The 20,472-nt window shown below is 41.7% G+C and overlaps 1 protein-coding gene across 1 annotated transcript; it reads left to right on the top strand.

Moving 5' to 3' along the window:
* Positions 1-1,396: 1,396 nt before the first annotated feature.
* Positions 1,397-2,083, top strand: LOC110931913. The gene has a single exon (XM_022175283.1). The coding sequence runs from the start codon at positions 1,397-1,399 to the stop codon at positions 2,081-2,083; it is 687 nt and encodes a 228-aa protein (XP_022030975.1).
* Positions 2,084-20,472: the final 18,389 nt, after the last annotated feature.

Below are 20,472 nucleotides of genomic sequence, written 5' to 3'. Positions count from 1 at the left end.
CTGTCTTATGCTGATAAAGTGAAGAATACGAACACAAGGAAAAGGGAAGTAAACTTCAGAAAGATGGAATCGGGAGAGACAAATCCGGATGCTGATGTTGTAATTCCTCGTGAGGTAATTCGTAAAGTCCAAGAGAAATTTGTGAATGTTCTATATGGTTATTTTTTGGGGAACCGGTTACCATATCCTGTTGTCGAATACTATGCTAAGAATGTTTGGGCGAAGTTTGGGTTTGCTAAACTTATGATGAATTCAGATGGGTTCTTCTTCTTTAAATTTGATTCAAAGGAGGGTATGACTAAAGTGCTGGAGGGAGGGCCATGGCTGATCAGGAAGGTTCCGTTGTTCTTAAATGTTTGGTCCCCGTCAATTAGTCTCAAGAAGGAAGGTATCAAGTCTGTTCCCGTGTGGGTTAAACTTCATAATGTTCCTGTTTCGGTCTACACCGATGATGGATTAAGCTTACTAGCATCCAAGTTAGGTGAACCAAAACGCCTTGATGGCTACACAGCTGAAATGTGCTCGGAAAACTGGGGCAGGACTAGTTTTGCTCGGGCTTTGATTGAAATAAACGCGGATAAGGAACTTAAAAATCAGATTGTCGTTGCTATTCCAAAGCTTGAGGAGGAGGGGTATCTTAATGAGGTTGTGAAGGTGGAGTATGAGTGGAAGCCGCAAAGGTGCTCCTTGTGTTGCGTTTTTGGTCATAATGAACAAACGTGTGCTAAAAATGAAGCTAATAAAAAAGAAAAACAAGTGATTGTGGATGATGAGGGGTTTGTTACGGATAAGAGGAAGACGGCTCGGATAGGGGTGATGCAAAAGAAACAAAAGGCAAAGTCTGTGTATAAACCAAAACCTACTAAGTCGGATCCAAGTACGTCTGGAACGAAAGAGGCAACTATCGACAAGACAGCACACGAAAAGGTTAAAACTCAGAACTCGTTTGAGGCTTTATCAAAGATAGATGGTCAGGAGTGGAATGATGAAAAGGGGGCGAGGAAAGATAGGAACAAGGGTAATGGGAATCACAATGGGTTTGATGAGGAGGTGGTGGAGACGGTACCAAAGGAAACATCGAAGTTTATGTCGAATGATAATCAGTATGAGAAAGCTGAGGGGGCAAGCACTCCCGGTATCAATGGTCTTAATGGATAGTATTCTAACTTGGAATATAAGGGGATTGAACCGCCCCTTGAAACAGAATGAGGTTCGTGTTATGCTCTCGGAAAATAAAGTTTCGGTTTGTGCTATCTTAGAATCCCATGTGGAGGTTGCTAATTTGGCTAGATTTTGTAAAAATGTTTTTAGGCAATGGAGTTGGACGTCAAACGGGGGGTTATGTAAACGGGGTACCAGAATTATTCTAGGATGGAATAGCGATTTGGTAGACGTTATGATATTGTCTCAATCTGATCAGGTTATCCACGCTCAAGTCTGGTCCAAAGCTGATAACAAGAGTGTTTTTTGTTCGTTTGTGTATGCGAAGAACAAGTATCAAGAGCGAAGGAGTTTGTGGGAGGATTTATGTAGGCACAAGTTGCTGTGTACGAACAACCCGTGGTTTGTCATGGGCGACTTTAATTCAGCCCTCCATGGTGATGATTCTCTATTTGGTACGTCTAGTCTTTCTATTGGAATGAGGGAGTTTTATGAATGTGTCCAAACCACGGAACTGGTTGATGTAAAGGGGCATGGTCTTCATTACACTTGGAACCAGAAACCAAAAGAAGGGGTTGGTTTACTTAGGAAAATTGATCGGGTTATGTGTAATCTTAAATGCTTGGAGGTAATTCCTGATGCTTATGTCATATATCACCCGCATCGCTTATCTGATCATACTCCGTGTATATTGAAGTTTCCTAATACTTCTAAATCCTATCGGCCAAAGCCTTTCAAGTTTGCAAATTTTATCACCTCTAAACCTGAGTTCAAAGATTGTGTGGAGGGTGAATGGGCGAAAAGAATAGAGGGATACACTATGTTCTCGGTTACTACTAAGTTGAAAAACCTAAAACCAGGTCTTCGAAAGATCCTCTTCCAGCAAGGAAATTTACATACCAAAGTTGTGGAGCTGCGATAGAAGCTGGATGAAGTTCAAAAAATGGTGGATGCAAACCCTATGGATGCGGAGATTCGTAAAAAGGAGGTAGAGACGCTTCAGGAGTTCTAGGTTGCAGCGCATGATGAGGAATGCTTTTTGAAACAAAAATCGAAGGTGGAATGGCTTTGTTCTGGGGACTCCAATACGGCGTTCTTTCATAATAGTGTGAAGTGTAAGAATAATCGAAGCAAAATCCAGTGCATTCGTGATGTAAATGGTAATCGTTTTGAGGGGGATGGCGTGGCGGCTGCCCTTGTCAACCATTATTCAGCGTTTTTAGGCAAGGAAGACACGCTCTCTAGTGTTGACTTGACCGAAGTGTTTGACAATGTCATTAATCCCGAAACAGCTGATAATATGGTTAGACAGGTTACGAATGAGGAAGTTAAGAATGCCATGTTCAGCATATGTGAGAACAAAGCTCCTGGTCCGGATGGCTATACGTCGGCGTTTTTTAAGCATGCTTGGGAAATTGTGGGTAATGAGGTCACGGGTGCAATTTTGGAATTTTTTGATACGGGTAAAATGCTGAAACAGTTAAACCATACAATTTTAGCTCTTGTTCCAAAAGTGGACACCCCTGATTCGGTTCTGGATTATCGTCCTATTTCTTGCTGCAATGTTCTCTACAAATGCATTAGCAAGATTATTACGGATAGGCTGAAAGGGAGCTTGGATTATCTGGTTAGTATTAATCAGTCGGCGTTTGTGCCAGGCAGGCGGATTTCTGATAATATTCTTTTAACCCAGGAGCTTATGCACAACTACCACTTGAATAAAGGTCCCCCCAGATGCGCGTTCAAAATAGATATTCAAAAGGCTTACAACACGGTTAGTTGGGCTTTTCTTGAGAAAATTCTTTATCAGTTTGGCTTTCATAGGAAAATGGTGAAGTGGATAATGGCTTGTGTTTCTACGGCTACGTATTCGTTGAGTATTAATGGGAATCTTCACGGTTTTTTCAAAGGGAGAAGGGGTCTTCGACAAGGGGACCCGATGTCCCCTTATCTGTTCACGCTTGTTATGGAGGTGCTTACACTTCTTCTCCAAAAATCAGCTCGGTCTGCTCCAGGTTTCAAGTATCATGCTCATTGTATGAAACAAAAAATAATAAATGTCTCATTCACTGATGACCTATTTATTTTTGTTCATGGGAGTGCCTTTTCGGTTAGCAAGATCAAAGTGGCGTTGGAGCAATTTTCGAGTATTTCTGGTTTGGTTCCGAGTCCTGCTAAAAGCACGGTATTTTTTTGTAATGTTCCGCATCAGGTCAAGCAGGATATTCTCAATATCATGCCGTTTCAGCAGGGTTCGCTTCCTGTTCGTTATCTAGGTGTGCCGTTGATCACATCCAGGTTAACCGCAGGGGATTGCAAGGTTTTAGTGGACCGAATGGATAAGAAAATTAACAACTGGATGACAAAAACGCTGTCCTTTGCGGGCAGATTGCAGCTTATTAATTCGGTACTATCCGCAATGCATATATACTGGGCTTCTATTTTCGTTATTCCAGCCCGAGTCATTAGTGATTTAGAAAAGCGGATGAGGCGATTTCTGTGGAATGCTGGCAATGTTGGTACGGTTAAAGCAAAGGTGGCGTGGAATGACATCTGTCTTCCTAAGTCGGAGGGTGGTTTAGGTATACGGCGTGTTGGGGATGTAAACAGAGCTCTCATTACTAATCATATATGGAGTATCCTAACCAAAAGAAAGTCCCTGTGGGTGCAATGGATTTATGCTCATAAATTGAAGCTTCAAAGTTTCTGGGAGGTCCAAAGTAGGGGTAGCATGAGCTGGGGATGGAGGAAAATCCTCTCTATTCGAAATTTTATCCGGCCTTTCTTTTGGAAGATTATCCGAAGTGGGTTGCAAACGAATGCGTGGAGTGATAACTGGTGTCACCTTAGCCCCCTTAGAGCTTTTATAACCCCAAGACACATTGCTAATGCGGGATTCAATCTTCAATCTTCTGTTGCGGATTTGGTAGATGAGCATGGGCAATGGAAATGGCCTCAAGCTTGGTATGATACGTATCCTGTCTTAATTGGGTTGACTCTTGATCAGCCGTTTTTGCAGCTTCATGACCGTTTGGTTTGGAAGGATTTGGAGGGTAATATTCGGCACTACAGTTCTCTAGAAGTGTGGCATACCATTCGCTTGCGGAATGAACCTACTAATTGGAGTGGCATGGTTTGGTTTAGCCAATGTATTCCAAGACATTCCTTCTTATTATGGCTGGTTATAAAAAATAAGTTGAAGACCCAAGATCGGTTGAAAGTTTGGGAAGCGGGTAGTGAAACGAACTTAAGGTTGATGTGTTGTCCTTTGTGTCAGCATGATCGCGATTCGCGAGATCACTTGTTCTTCTTGTGTAACTTTGCTTCACAAGTATGGAATAACATTAAAACAATGGTGGACATGGATATTGGTAATCTTTCTTGGAGCTCGGTTACGGATTGGATGAATCAGTACTCAAATTCTAGGAAGTTGGAGCATGTGATAGGAAAATTGGTTCTTGCTGCGTCGGCCTACTTCATATGGCAAGAACGAAATAATCGCCTATTCGCCCGTCCTCAGAGTTCGGCTAATCAGGTGTACGAGAAGATTAAAAGCTCAGTCAGACTTCGGTTGATGGGGTTCAAGTTTCAAGGTCAACCTGATCACAAGAAAGTTATGGAAACGTGGCAGATCCCGTCAAGGGCGCTGGATGAAGACCCGGGATAGCTTAGATCCTATGTAGTTTGTTTAGTGTTTTTTAGTTGGTGAGGCTGTTTTTTTTTGGTTGTGTTTTTGTAACGAGTCGTTTTGTTGGTTGGTTGTGTTCGTCGGGTTTTACTAGTCCTGGTTTGTCAGGGCTAGCTGAGTGTGCTATATCAGGCACACTTGTGTACTTATTGGTTTATTTATAAAATTTTTCCGGGGTAACCCTTTACCCAAAAAAAAAAAGAAAAAAAGAACTCTATCTTATGTGATACCTGATGTTAACTATCAAACGCTTTATGATATAGATTACCTGCGTATTAATACGAACATGAACTGATTTATTACATGTGCACACAATAGGACTTGACTGATTTCTTGTGAGTGCATAACCTAGCATACCGAGCAAACCAAGGTGAGTTCATACAGCCAAGGCATGGGATTCCCGGGTTGGGAATTGGGTTGGAAGATTTGAATTGGATAATTACTCGTACTTACGCTATTGCTAGACTATATACCATCGTCCTCAGGTTAGTCAGGACACTTACGTAAAACCTACGTGACCTTGTACGTATTCATGTTCTCAGATTAAGAAGAACACATGGTTACAATAGTCTAGTAAGGATAAACATGGGAAGCCCCCATTAATAATAAATATAATCACGGGAAACCCCCACTAATAGTACATACATACGTGGGAAGCCCCCACCAAATGAACATACGTATTACTGCTACGAACTTACTTTCTGTGAACTCGCTCAACTAGTTGTTGATCCTCTGTTACATGCCTTGCAGGTCGTTAGATATATGGAGCTTGCACAGGGAGGAGCAGGTCGTTGTGGAGCATGGATCGTGGATGCCATGTTAAAACATTTAAACATTTGAACTTATGATATACATTGGGTTTTCATACTTATGCTTCCGCTACACTTTGAAACTATAATTATGTTTTGAACACCTATCGTATTGAATGATTGGTTTGCATTTATTTTACTTGATATTAATTACATGTTCAATATCATTGGTGGCTTGATCCTGGTCAGTCACGCTCCCAAGCGGTGATACTTCGCGTGTGGATTTTGGGGGTACGACAGATTGGTATCAGAGCCATTGGTTATAGAGAACTTGGTTTTAATATGGGAAAACGTTTTTATTAAAACCAGACTATAACCAGAACAGTGCTCTCAACGATCCACAACGACGCTTCGCTCCACGTGCAAGACTCAACATCCTAGGTAATAAGGTTTATATTTATTGCCTACATGCTAGAATTGCATAGAACTTTGCTCGTAGTATGCTTAGATTTCATTGCTCACTATTTGTTATTGCTTGAGAACACCTATGTGCTTACACTCTTCTTTCATCGCACTATTCGCGAAGCTTTCTCACTTATGTTGCCTTTGATGTGAAGATCAATGGCCGGGCGAATTAACTTGACACAAGCCCAGTTGACGGCTCTTATCAATGAACAAGTTGTTGCGGCACTTGCAGCTGCAAACGCAGGAGGTACACCCTGCAGTCGTAACTCATTCTAGGATCTTTAGATCCTACGTTCCTAAACAACTCTCATGTTTAACCTCGTTCTATTCTTACACATTAGGTCAACACGCTCATCAGCCTGTTTGTACTTTCAAGAACTTCATGGACTGTCGTCCAAGCACATTCAGTGGCACCGAGGGGGCAGTGGGTCTCCTCCATTGGTTTGAGAAGCTAGAATCAGTATTCGAATTGTGTGAATGCCCTGAGGCTTGCAGGGTCAAGTACGCCACTGGTACTTTGGAAGGAATCGCGTTAACTTGGTGGAACGCGCAAGTACAGATCCTAGGGTTGGCAGCTGCTAACGCCACCCCTTGGAATGATTTCAAGGAGCTGATCAAACGTGAATACTGCACACGGGAAGATATTCACAAGTTGGAAGATGAGCTCTATCATTTGAAAATGACGGGGTCAGAAATCGAAGCTTATACTAAACGGTCGAACGAACTGGCCGTGCTGTGTCCAACTATGGTGGACCCTCCAATTAAGCGTATTGAGTTGTACCTCAAGGGATTAGCGCCAGAGATTCAGAGCCATGTGACATCGGCTAATCTTGATAATATCCAGGCTATTCAGCGCCTTGCTCATCGTATTACGGATCAGGCAGTGGAGCAGAACAAGCTGCCAAAACGCATCAGTGCTACCACTACTGCTGTTACTACTTCTGCTACTCCCCGTGACAACAAAAGAAAGTGGGAGGGGGATTCTAGCAAGGGTTCAGCAACAGTTCAGTCTCAGGCCCAACAGCAGAAGATTGATCACTACCAGAGTCCTAGTCAGCAATCTTCTGGTGGTCACATGCAGAAAATGTATCAAGGATCTCACCCCAAGTGTCACAACTGTAACAGGCACCACAGCGGCCAGTGCAACAAGGGACGTTGCCAAAGGTGTCTCAAGATGGGTCACGAGGCCAAAGACTGTAGGAGTCCACGGCCTGCGAATCAGAATCAGCAACACCCACCACCAGCTCCACAGAACCAGCAACAGCGAGGCAACAGGGGATGTTTTCAGTGTGGGGCTGAAGGGCATTTCAAGCGTGATTGTCCCCAGTTGAACAAGAACCAGAATCGCAACAATAACAACAATCAGGGAAATGGCAACAACAACAATGGTGGGAACAACAACGGCAACGAAGCTAGGGGACGAGTATTTGTGCTGGGGCAGGGAGAAGCGAGAAATGATCCCAACGTAGTCATGGGTAAGTTTCTTCTTGACGACTTTTATGTTACTGTATTGTTTGATTCGGGTGCGGATACAAGTTGCGTGTCATTGAAAGTTAGCCAAATGTTAAGGCGTGCACCAACTCCCCTAAATACCAAACATGTCGTAGAATTAGCTAACGGTAAAAGTCTAGAAGCAACACACGTAGTTCAGGGTTGTAATCTTATCCTCGCTGGTCAGACTTTCTCCATCGACCTCATTCCTATAGTTCTGGGTAGTTTTGATATTGTTGTCGGCATGGATTGGTTATCCAAGCAGCAAGCAGAGATCCTATGTAAGGAGAAAATCATTCGTATTCCTCGTTCGGATAAAGAACCTCTCGAAGTTCAGGGCGACAAGAGTGGTGCTGTGGTTGGCATCATCTCTTTCTTGAAGGCACAGAAATGTTTAAGAAAGGGGCACACTTGGCATTAGTTACTATTTTTTTTGGGTAAAGGGTTACCCCGGTGATTCTATTAAAATGCAACCGCAATTAAGTACAAGTAGTGAGGATATGTTCCACACTAGTTCATATACAGGACATGCCCCATATATGTAAAACAAAAAACCAAAGACCAATAACACCCCATATCCTAGTCTACTATACATCATGACACGACATCTAGTAGACAAACAATGCAAAAACAAAAAACAAAACCTCAACCACCATCATCAAATATAAAGTAGCCACAAAACAGCAGCCCCTTCAGACGAAATACAGCTAGCCTATCCATTCGAGGACTTGGTAGAAGAGGTACTTGCCCCTGCTTTCGAGGAGAAGGGATGAGTGCCCGATGTCATAAATGCACTAGTTTCATTGTAGACTTCTTCAACCTCCTCCTCATCCGATTCCTGCTGGTCATGCTGAGCTTCACCATTTTTACCTACATTCTTACCCGTATCCGAAAGAACTTCAAACGGATTGTGCGTTTTGACACTAGGTGGCGGACCTGTGGTAGTAGCCCCACCCTGCGGCTTGGATCCAATCGGCCGATACTCGAATTTCTGCTTCTGCTTATTCACAGGAAACCCTGATTTCCTAGCCGCTTTTTTTCGCTCCACATCCGTAAATCCCTCTTTGTCTACAGCCGGCTGTTTCACTTGCTTCCGGGAATTGCTTCCCTCTTGTTTGTTCTGGCCAGTGATCGGCCCCTTAGGAGCCCTCTTAGGCTGACTCGGGCATGAATCATCAGAATGACCAAACACCTTACAATGAGCACACCTAGGAGGACTCCATTCATATTCAACCGACAAAACCACTTTACTAAAGCCTTCGCCTTCTGGCTCAGGCACCGCAATAACAACTTCCTCTTTAAAGGCATTTTCAGCTGAGATCTCAATCAAGGCTCTCGCATAGCTGCTCCTACCCCACGCATCCGTGCACATTGAGGTAGTATACGAATCCAACAATTTCGGTTCACCAATAGTTGTAGCAATCATACTCAAACCATCTTCTGTATAGGCAACTATGGGAACATCATGAATTTTAACCCAAACTAGAATCTTTTCAACTTCCTTCTTCTCTAGTTTTGCAGTGGGCGACCACACACTAAGGAAGAGAGGTTGAGAACGAATAATCCAGGGTCCCTCTTTAAGAACATTCAACATACCTTCTTTGTTCGCAAATTTGAAAAAGAAAAACCCATTTGCATTCATCATAGACTTTTGCAAACCAAACTTCTTCCAATTGTTTTTCACAAAATACTCAACCACCGGATAAGCCACACGATCCCCCAAAAAATACCCATACAGAGTATTAGCTAATCGATCTTGAACCAGCTTAACCGATTCCCGAGACAGCACCACATCACAACCATCCTGCACCACCGGACTTACCAGAGTTCTGAAATTAACCTGTTTGTTGTTGGCTGCCACAACAGAATCAGCATAAGACCTCGGCTTTATTGCACTACCCAAATCAGAACGAGCCTGGGAACCTGGGATTCCCATGTTTGAGAAACCAGACCCTTCACAATCCGAAGACAATGGACCAGCCAATTTCACAAGTTTTTCCATTGAACTGAAAGTTGCAGATTCAATAGGGTTCTGAAGCGACCCTCTTCGGGGTAACCAAGTATTACCCTCAATATCAATGAACCGTTTAGCTAAATCTTCAAACGAACCTGATTGTTTGCCACGGTCTTGCGGAAAAACCCCATCTGATTTCTTTTCTTCCATACGGTACCGGCCACAGACGTAACTGGAAACAACCCTAAGCTGAACAGAAACAATAGATGTCGAACAGCCTTAAGCGACTGAAAACCCTAGCAGCCGTAAACAGCCGCACTCAGTCCTTAGCGCCGACCTTATGAACCCTAATCTGATGTAAACCGATCAGATTAAGACTAAATCTAATCACGAAATCAAACAGCCGTCTCCCGAATCCAATCAAACAATGAAAGATAGTCCGAAACAGAATCGGAAAAGGAAAAACGGCGGCAAACAAACCTGCGTGTAAAACCTTAATCTTGTAAACCCTAACTTCGGAGCAAACGATAAGAAATGTTCCGATTATCTTGAAGATGTGGTCGCCCTCTATCAAACTAGAAAAAGAGGATATTAAAGCTATTCCGGTGTGGGTAAAGATGCACGATGTGCCGCTAACAGCTTATACCGAGGATGGTCTTAGTTTGATTGCATCAAAGTTAGGGGTGCCTAAGATGTTGGATACGTATACTACTACGATGTGTGCTGAATCTTGGGGTAGAAGTAGTTACGCTAGAGCTCTTATTGAAGTGCAGGCGGGGGCTGAATTAAAAAGAAGTGTCACTGTTGCCATTCCATCTTTAGATGGTAATGGTTATTCTAAGGTAGTAGTCAAAATTGAATATGATTGGGAGCCTTTAAGGTGTCCGTCTTGCTGTGTTTTTGGTCATGATGATAGTTCGTGCCCAAAGAACCCTCAGGTTGTTCCGAATGGGGATTATGGAAAAAAGGGTGATGATTTTCAGGTTGTGGGTGCTAAAAAGAAGAAAGCTACTACTCAAGGGCTTCATATAAAAAATCAAAAACCTAAAGTAGTCTATCGTCCAGTTGCCAAACCTAAACCGAATTCGGCTGTAAAAAATTCGTACCAGGTTTCAACGTCGAACCCTTTTGATAGTCTTAAAGATGACGATGGTAATGGTACCATGGTGGGGCGAGTGGCTGGTAATCAGGGAGGTACCAACGTGGGTCGGGTTGAGAAGAAACCTTCGAGGGACGGGCAGGAATCGGATGAGGAGGAGGTCGAAGAAATCTACAACGAAACTAGTGCATTCATGACATCGGGTACTCATCCTTTCTCTTCAAAAGCAGGGGCAAGCACCTCTTCTTCCAAGTTCTCGAATGGATAGATTGTCTGCGTTTCGTCTGAAGGGGCTGCGGTTTTGTGGCCACTTTATTTTTGATGATGGTGGTTGAGATTATGTGTTTGTGGTTTGCTTTGTTTGTCTACTAAATGTCGAGTCTCGATGTATAGTAGACTAGGTTATGGGGTATTATAGGTCTTTGGTTTTGTTTTGTTTTACATATATGGGGCATGTCCTGTATATGAACTAGTGTGGAACACATCCTCACTACTTGTACTTAATTGCGGTTGCATTTTAATAGAATCACCGGGGTAACCCTTTACCCAAAAAAAAACTCTTAAAAGACAGACTAGGGTTTTGAAAACCCTCATGCTGAATATTGCCACCATCTACCTTATCCCGATTTCCCTTACTAGGGTTACCAGGTACTGAACGATTCTCCATTGAAACAAGAACAGCAACTCTCTCTATCAATCAGCAAACGAAGCAAGCATGCACACAAAATCAACGTAGACTCAAGAGACCAAGATACCGAAAAAAAAAGAATACCAGAAACCCTAATCTAGCTAGACGGCAAAACAAAAAGAAAAACCCTAGAATCAGAACAATCCTTACGCTAACTAGTTCGAATCAGTGATACTGATGAATCAGAACACCGATAATCAGACTGTTATACGTAAATCATGAACAAACCGAGGGTACGAAGAGGAAGAAAGGTCGCCATAGCTAGAGAGAGAATTAGGGTTTTGATCCTCTCATAAGATCAAACTGTTTGACTTTCTGCACTATATAAGGAAAAAGCAAGAAAAAGAATGAAAGAAGGCTCACAATAGTCCTTGCTATCTTTTCTACAAAGAAGACAAGTCCCAAATGCTTGAGAGAGAGCTCCAAAGCAGATGTGAAGAGAGGAAATGAGGAATGAGCAAATGAAACAATGAAAGTGTTGGCTATTTATACTTGAGGGAAGTTCATAGGATCACAACAAGTGTTTTGTTTAGCCATTAAGGAATAAATCTCATCCATACAAGTGTTAGGAGCAGGTGCAAAGCCTTGGAGAACACTTAAACTTGCTCAACACATCAAGAATTTACCAAAACAGCCCCTGAATTTGCAAACAGATGCTGAAAACACACTTTCTGCCCAGATGAGGCGCTCGCGTAGCGCTAGGGCATAGGCCTTAGGGCTCGCGCTACGCTAGCATGTATCAGGTTCAGCAAAGTTTCAAAATTGACAGAAATGGTCCCTGCACGTGTTTAAAGCCTTTTTCGATGCGTTTAAACCCCGTTAACCTCATTTCAAGGCTCTAAAATGAAGTTAAAGCATAGGGGACTCAAAACATGCTCAAAAATATCTCGGATGTCGGTTCGTTTGGTCGTACGGTCACGTTGTTCGGTTATTTAAGACGAAACTCGAACGGACGCGAAAACGATCCAAATTAAGCGACGAATGGAATTTTTGCATGGCGATCACTAAAACAAAAATATTTTAGTGTGTACAAAAATTTTGGATGTCCAGATGTGTCCAGAACGTAAGATATGCGCGAAAATGCAAACTTACGCCGTTTTTGACACTTTTAGTCCCTGTAAGATCATATAAGCATGTTTTCACACACCGAACCTATCAAAGCTTATTTCTAAGCCATGTTTAGGTTATATATGGTATGTTTAACTTATGATCAAGTTCCGGACTATACGTTGCCTTACGAAACGGAAGACTTTTGCAAGTTGACGCAAATAGTCCCTGTAAGCGAATAAACTTGATTTCGGTATACCAAACCATCCAAAACTTATTTCTAAGTTATGTAAAGGTTATTTAAGGTATGTTAAGCCTATGTCACTATTCCGGAGTGTTTGTTGCATTAAACTGGTTATATTTACGCATCAGATCGTGTATAACCTTCCAGAAAGCGACTTAAAGCCCGAAATCGAACAAGAATTGATATGTGCAAATGATACACATATTTTCACAATTCCCAAGTATGAAATACAAAATTTCATTGGTTTGGCATTTGTTTGACGGTCACAGTGACACAGGTGTCACACGGTATGCTAAAATAAACTTTATTGATCAATAGGGACTAAAAGCGTCAAAAAAGTGCACAAGTTTGCATTTTCGCGCATATCTTACGTCCTGAATATATTCGGACATCCAAAAAATTCATGTAATTGTTAAAATATTATGTTTTAGTGTCTGGCAGGATAAAAATCCATTCATCGCTTGATTTGGATCATTTTTGCGTTCGTTACGACTTCCGTCGTAATTAAGCGAATAACGCGACCGTACGACCAAACGAACCGACATCCGAGATATTTTTGAGCATGTTTTGAGTTCCCTATACTTTAACTTTGTTTTAGAGCCTTGAAATGGGGTTAACGGGGCTTAAAAGTGCAAAAAAAAAATCAAGTTTTACAAGTGCAGGGACCATTTTTGAAATTTCTGACCAGATTCAATGAACCTAGTCCATTTTGAAGGGTTGATGGTTTTAACCCATGGTTTTGCAAAACCATGTGTTGGTATTCAATGAACCTAGTCCATTATGACTCATATTAGGGGCTCCCATGGTTTTAGAAAACCATGAGCACACATGTAAGGTCCAGATCAAAGCTCAGTTTTCGATGAACGATCTTAACGGTTCTTGAATTCCTCCTATAAATACCCACCATCACTTCCTCCCAAAGCACACTTGAATCTGATTTTGGCTCTCTAAGTTGAAGTTTATGCTTCATACCTGAGAGTAAATCGCATCAAGAGCTTGCGAGGACCTTCTGTAAGTATTCTTTCGTTCTTTTCATTCGTTTTTATCGTTAAAGTCAAACTGCGTTTGACTTTCTGCTTTGACCAGTTATTGGTCAACGCGAAGTTCGTTTGAACTTCATAACGTGAGCGTAATCACGATGCTTATAGTCCCTAGTGACTATACCTACTGATTTCCACGTTATCTAGGCTCAGTGATGAGTCGTAGTTTCGGCCAAAATGCGTTTTCTCGCGTATTTTGTAACCAAACTAGTCTAGGATATCAAAACTGTTTGTTTTGATATCAAAACCTGTTTTCTAACTTAACTAAACATTTTCTAGCATGTTTAGCTCGTCACTTTTTTAAGATTAGTGCTTGTGTGGAGCTGAAAGTCAAGCGGACTAAACACCCGTTTAGACTTTCGAACACGACCCGTTTGGTCAATCATTAGGATCCGATCAAACATACTTAGTGACCATAGTTGCATAGGGAATAACCTTTCAAGTTTATACCTTATGGTCACTTAGGTTTAATTAGTCGCATGATAGGTAGTTTATATGCAATTGGTAAATGACCAAAATGCCCTTTTCATACATAATTGGTAATTGAGCATATGTAACCCAAACTTTTGTCACGTAACTGATTATGTAACATAATTAAACATGTTTTGACATGTAATGCTTGTCATAGGACTAGTTAGACGTCTCATATGCGCATTGCGCGCACGACGCGTTAAAGTAGCGTAAGCTACCTTAATGGGTCACAATGGGTCGAAAGCACTTAGGTTAGGTTTCAATTTAGGATGTAGGCTTTGTTAAACCATATCACATGAGTTCCAACACTCATTTCGTTTACAAGACCTCATTCTGTCCGATCGTCTGATTTAGGCGTCTATTGTTTGACTAGTGGTTCGATTACTAGGTGCTACTTGATTTCTTTGGTTTACTTGAGTTGGATTGAAGTTCTATTGATCGAGGATACTTTGCACATCATGTGAGTACATAGTTCCCCTATTTTACTGTTTTCAATTGTCTTGGGGTGATTCATATGTACGAAATGGTTTTCAAAGTTTAAACGATGGTTTTTCAAAATCAATTAAGATGGTTTATACAAACTAATAACGATTTCAATAAAGTGAACAAACTTGTTGGTTGTAGTTACATAACAAATGACATTCATTAGCATTGATGAAGCCGACCAGTATTAGGTTATGGTACCATAGGATCTGACAAATCCCGTTATTATACATCACCCATGGTTATGTGTGGGGGTTGTGGGTAACGACTGAATCTGATGTTAGTTAATTTACCCTTTGGTGGTTTGTTAATGCGAGAAGCGAGACGCGAGGGAGTCGAGTCACAAAGGTTTGAATGTTATTAGCGAGACAACCATATATAGTTTTCATAATTAAAACAAGGATGATTTAAACGATTTTAAACGAGCTAACGATTTGGAAACAATTTGAAAACGATTTGAACAAGTTAAATGAGTTGGGTAAATGATTGGTTTTTGGTTAGTGTTTAGATAACAGGACGGGTGTAATGTGATGAAGGCATGGTAGATACGCCGCTGGTACTTCTTATATATAAGTGTTTTCATCATGTTACATACCGTGGCGTTATTTAGTTCACTTGGGTAAACGATTTTGAAACAATGTCACACAACGATGTTTTCTAAAGGATATAACCATACGAGTTTTTAACGAGTTTTTACAACATGTTTTAGAAGTTGGTTTTCTAAAACAAATGTTTTTGGGGTTAAGAATCATGGCTATGAGATTTTATAAACTATAACCATCTTGATTTGAGTTGGTTAATTATGTTGCAATACACTTTTCAAAACAAGGTTTGTATTTTGACTCTTGTAGTCTAATAAAGTACTGCAACATATAAACGAGCCATGATTCCGATTCTCTTATAAAACCTATGTACTCGCCAGCATTTCTTTGCTGACTTTGTTTTTACATATGTTTCAGGTGTTGTTACTTGAAGTGATTTCTAGGATGCATGCGTCAGATAGGATCTGGAGGAGGCGTTAGTGACATAATAACAATGATAGTCGAGATGTAGTTTGTTTGTTGTATGTTAAGACAATGTTGATGTTTAATTTTATCAATAAAATGAAACTCTTTTTGTATCCATCGTTGTGAAACAATAACTTCTGTTACAACACTCCCCGACGTTTCCGCCACGGTTTGTTGTCCTACGTGGTCGGGGTGTGACAGAAGAAGTTGGTATCAGAGCCAATGGTTATAGGGAATTAGGTTATTAGTAATGCTTTGACCTAGACTATAACTTTAGGACCCTAACGCAAGATTACTTGCTTTTAGATTTTAAAACAAAACCGTCAGCTACCCTTAGGTGATAACCACAATAAGAACGCTAAGTTCGAATCCGCTTTGAAAACTAATCATCCGTTCTAGGATGATTGATTACTAGGTTTTGAACCCTCTGTTATAAGGTTTTGAACCCTCCCAGTTTGACTCATGCTTGTCATGGTGCCTTCTGAGTTTTCAAAGTCTCGACAAAGTTTGGGCCAAAATAATGTGAACACGTGCAAACTGGAAGAGTGAATGCCTGTACCCTGGGTTTTCTGTCTAAGGCTAGATTGTTCGTACAAATCCACATAATCGGACCAGTCACTCTTACTTGGGAACTCTTGGGGTGAGTGTTCACTTATAGGCGAGCATGTCTTCGGCGATACATTATATTGACCCATTTACTTTGATTAGTCACTGCGTGTCATTTGTTCACTCGAGGTAACGAACAAATGATCACCTTCCTTGTGTTTTGTCGATGTTTTCAATACCTCTCTTGTTTATCCGAATGTCAATGCGAACGCGAATCCCGCCCGTGGACGAGCGTACAACTTGAATGCAAACAAGGCGAGGGCTGACAACCTCGTTGTCAATGGTACCTTTGTTGTCAATGGTACATTTCTTGTTAACAATCGACCTGCATCTGTTCTTTTTTATTCTGGTGCAGATAGAAGTTTTGTTTCATTATCTTTTGAACCTTTGCTTGCGATACCTAGAACTAAACTGAGGAAACCCTTATCTGTTGAAGTTGCTACTGGTAAACCCATTTTTCTCAACTCTGTTATTCGTGATTGTCAGTTGAACCTTGATAACCACCTTTTTCCTATTAACCTCACGCCGATGCAACTTGGGAGGTTCGACATTATCATTAGAATGGATTGGTTAACCAAACATCATGCAGAGGTGGTTTGTTTTGATAAGATTGTTCGTATTCCTTTGTCTTCTGGTGCTGTTTTGGAAGTTCGTGGCGAGAAACCTTAAGGTGGATTGAAGCTTATGTCGTGTATGGAAGCCCGAAGGTATTTACGGAAAGGATATGTTGCTTTTCTAACACATGTCACCGAGGATAAAGACAAGAGCAAGAGTAATCAGGATATTCCAATTGTTTGGGATTATCCAGAGGTGTTTCCTGATGAACTGCCTGGTTTGCCTCCAGTTCATCAAGTTGAATTTCATATTGACCTTGTACCCAATGCCAACCCAATTGCAAAAGCGCCTTATCGACTTGCACCGTCTGAGATGCAAGAATTATCGAAGCAGCTTCAAGAGTTATCTGATAAAGGATTCATTCAACCGAGCTTTTCACCCTGGGGAGCTCCTGTCCTCTTCATGAAAAAGAAAGATGGGTCTTTTCGAATGTGTATCGATTATCGTGAGCTTAATAAGCTTACCATCAAAAATCGATATCCCTTACCTCGAATTGATGATCTCTTCGACCAGCTGCAAGGTGCTTCATGTTTTTCAAAGATCGACCTGCGTTCTGGGTATCATCAACTTCGTGTTCTCGAAGAAGATATTCCCAAAATGGCTCTCCGCACAAGATATGGGCATTATGAGTTCACTGTCATGCCTTTTGGTTTGACAAATGCTCCAGCTATCTTTATGGACTTAATGAATAGGGTTTGTAAACCTTATTTAGACAAGTTCATTATTGTATTCATCGACGATATTCTAGTCTATTCGAAGTCTCGAGCCGAGCACGAGCAACACCTTCGCTTAACATTGGAACTCCTGAAGAAGGAACAACTTTTTGCAAAATTCTCCAAGTGTGAATTCTAGCTTAAAGAAGTTCAATTCTTGGGTCATATAGTCAATGAGCAGGGTATTCATGTGGATCCATCCAAGATTGTTGCTATTAAAGACTGGAATACACCAACAACACCTACAGAAGTTCGATCTTTTCTTGGTCTTGCTGGTTATTATCGTCGATTCATCTCAAACTTCTCGAAGATCGCGGTTCCACTCACTGCTTTGACTCAGAAGAATAAGCCTTTTGAGTGGGGACCCAAGCAAGAAGAAGCGTTTCGAACGCTGAAACAGAAGCTTTTGATGCTCCTGTTTTATCTCTGCCCGAAGGAGTTGATGATTTCGTTGTCTATTGTGACGCGTCGAATCTATGACTTGGTTGCGTTCTTATGCAACGAGGTAAAGTCATAGCTTATGCGTCAAGACAACTGAAAATTCATGAGAAGAACTACACAACTCATGATCTTGAGTTAGGAGCTGTGGTTTTCGCGCTTAAAATCTGGAGACACTACCTCTACGGAACGAAGTGTGTGGCTTTCACAGACCACAAAAGTCTCCAGCATATTCTTAATCAGAAAGAGCTGAACATGAGGCAACGGCGTTGGGTTGAACTCTTAAGTGATTATGATTGCGAGATTCACTACCATCCTCGTAAGGCGAATGTCGTAGCCGATGCGCTTAGTCGAAAAGAGCGAGTCAAGCTTCATTCTGTTCAAACACTATCTAATCTTTGTGATAACCGGTGATTTACGGCTCTTAATTACGTGATTAATAGGCGATTATTGTGATAATAAATAGCGTTTAAGACGTAGATTTACTCATTTAGGCCCTTGGAGTGCCCAGGAACGTTTATTCGGCTGTACAGTGCGAGTATGGTGATTTACGGAAAGTTTCGGTGGATATTAAGCGACAACGAACTGATGCCACACAAAATACTGACAACGCCGACATATAGTAATTTTTTACAATACATTTTAGCTTCGTGATTTAAAATTTTATATCCGTAGTCGAAACCGAATCGAAAAACGGAATGAAACGACAACAGACACAATTTTTACCGAATTTTTATTTTAATCGGCGAACAAACGTGACAACGACGAATACGATAGTTTTAAATCTAAAATTTTAATGTTACGGGGAGTACAAGATTTGATAACGGGTCTCGTAGAAAAGTACGGGCCACTAAACACGGGGATTGGGCTTGTGGGCCTTAGGCCCAAGCCCAAAGCCCACTAACTTAAAATAAACTCTATATAACTGACCAATCCTTCATCCAATTTCATTGTGCAGTCACAACAAACCAACCAAACACACACACACCACGTTTCTCTCTCTCTCTCTCTGGCGAACTGGGCGGCGACGGTCCGACGAGATGTCGGGGGTCACTTTTCCTACCAAACACCCCCACTCCCTCCTCCGATCGTCTTGTTTTCCCGACAATCCAAACACCGAACACCCCCTTCCCCTTTTTGCTTCATCAAAACGGAGCACCACCACCACTGTCGGGTGGTGGTGAGTGACGGATAGGTCAGGAGAGAGAGAGAGAGAGAGAGAGGAGAACGCAGAGGAGAGAGAGAAGCTCCGGTCGTCTTCTCCGACACCGGCAACAGTGGTGCAGCGGCTTCAATCGGAGAGAGAGCCAAGAAGAGAGAGAGCCGAGAAGAGTGAGAGAACCGGCGGTCGGTACCTTTGACCGCCGGACATCGTCTTTACCCGGCGAGTTGACCGGTTTCGGGTTCGACTCGGGTCTATGTCGAGTCGGTTTTGGGGGTTCGAGCAGCAGAGAGCGAGGTGGAGACTCGGACCACCGGTCAGTTAGTATAATCGGCGGTCCATGACATTATCCGTCGGGTCTCACGGGTTTTAGTCACGAGCTCGGGTTCTTCAAGTAAGTTTCGGGTCTCAGTTTACTACGGGTTAGTTCACTTCATCTCTATTTTTGGTTCAACTTTGTTGTGGTTTCAGTTTGCTTAGTACATTCTCTCGGTTCAGGTCTCGTCACGGTTCGTTGCGGGTCTTGTTACGGTGCGGGTCTTACTCTGGTGTGGCTCGGGTCCAGGTCAGCAGGTTCAGGTCTCGTGGTTTCAGCTTTGGATCGAACGAGTTAGTTTGGTTACGGGTTCGAGTCTTGGTTCGAGACACATCAATTTTGGTCCGGTCAAAAGCGGTCAACAGGAAGACGGTTCAGGTCAACGGGCCAAGCTGGTCAGACGGGTCGGACGGTTCGGACCACTCAGTCAACCGAGTCAACTCGGTCAACTCAGCGAGTCAACTCGGTCAACTCAGCGAGTCAACTCGGTCAACTCAGTTGACCCGGTCAACTTAGTGAAACTGTCCGATGTTTCAACGCGAAAGAAGTGGTAAAGAATTTTAGTGGCGCGAGTTTTTTTTATGTCGTTTTAATAATTCTTATGCTATTAACGTGAACGAGCTCAAACCGATTTGATATAACGTTTAGTTTATACATTGTCATCGCATAAAAATTATATATTGAGTATATTGATTGAATTTTTGATAAAATAACGACAACTTATCTTGTCGGGGGCTCTAAAAACAGAGGAAACTATGCCCGTTTTTTGAGAAAACCCGTAGACAAAAAGTGTTTTATTATGAGACAAACTTTTCGGATTCAAATTAAATTACAAAACAAATAAAGTTATCACATTGTTTAAACAAGACGACGATACGAATGTTATTTACAAAAAAAAATAATAAACATAAATATTATGTTTACTCCAAACCTCGGGATTCGACAATTCTTCTACTAAACTAAATATAGTTTATATATAATCATCTCCAAACCACCAACCAACATGAAACTTTTATAAAATATATATTGTTTATA

The sequence above is a fragment of the Helianthus annuus genome, chromosome 3 (assembly GCF_002127325.2).
Source record: "Helianthus annuus cultivar XRQ/B chromosome 3, HanXRQr2.0-SUNRISE, whole genome shotgun sequence".
NCBI classification, from domain to species: Eukaryota; Viridiplantae; Streptophyta; class Magnoliopsida; order Asterales; family Asteraceae; genus Helianthus; species Helianthus annuus.
The sequence above is the reverse complement of the archived record's forward strand: the minus strand, read 5'-3'. Positions and strand labels throughout refer to the sequence as shown.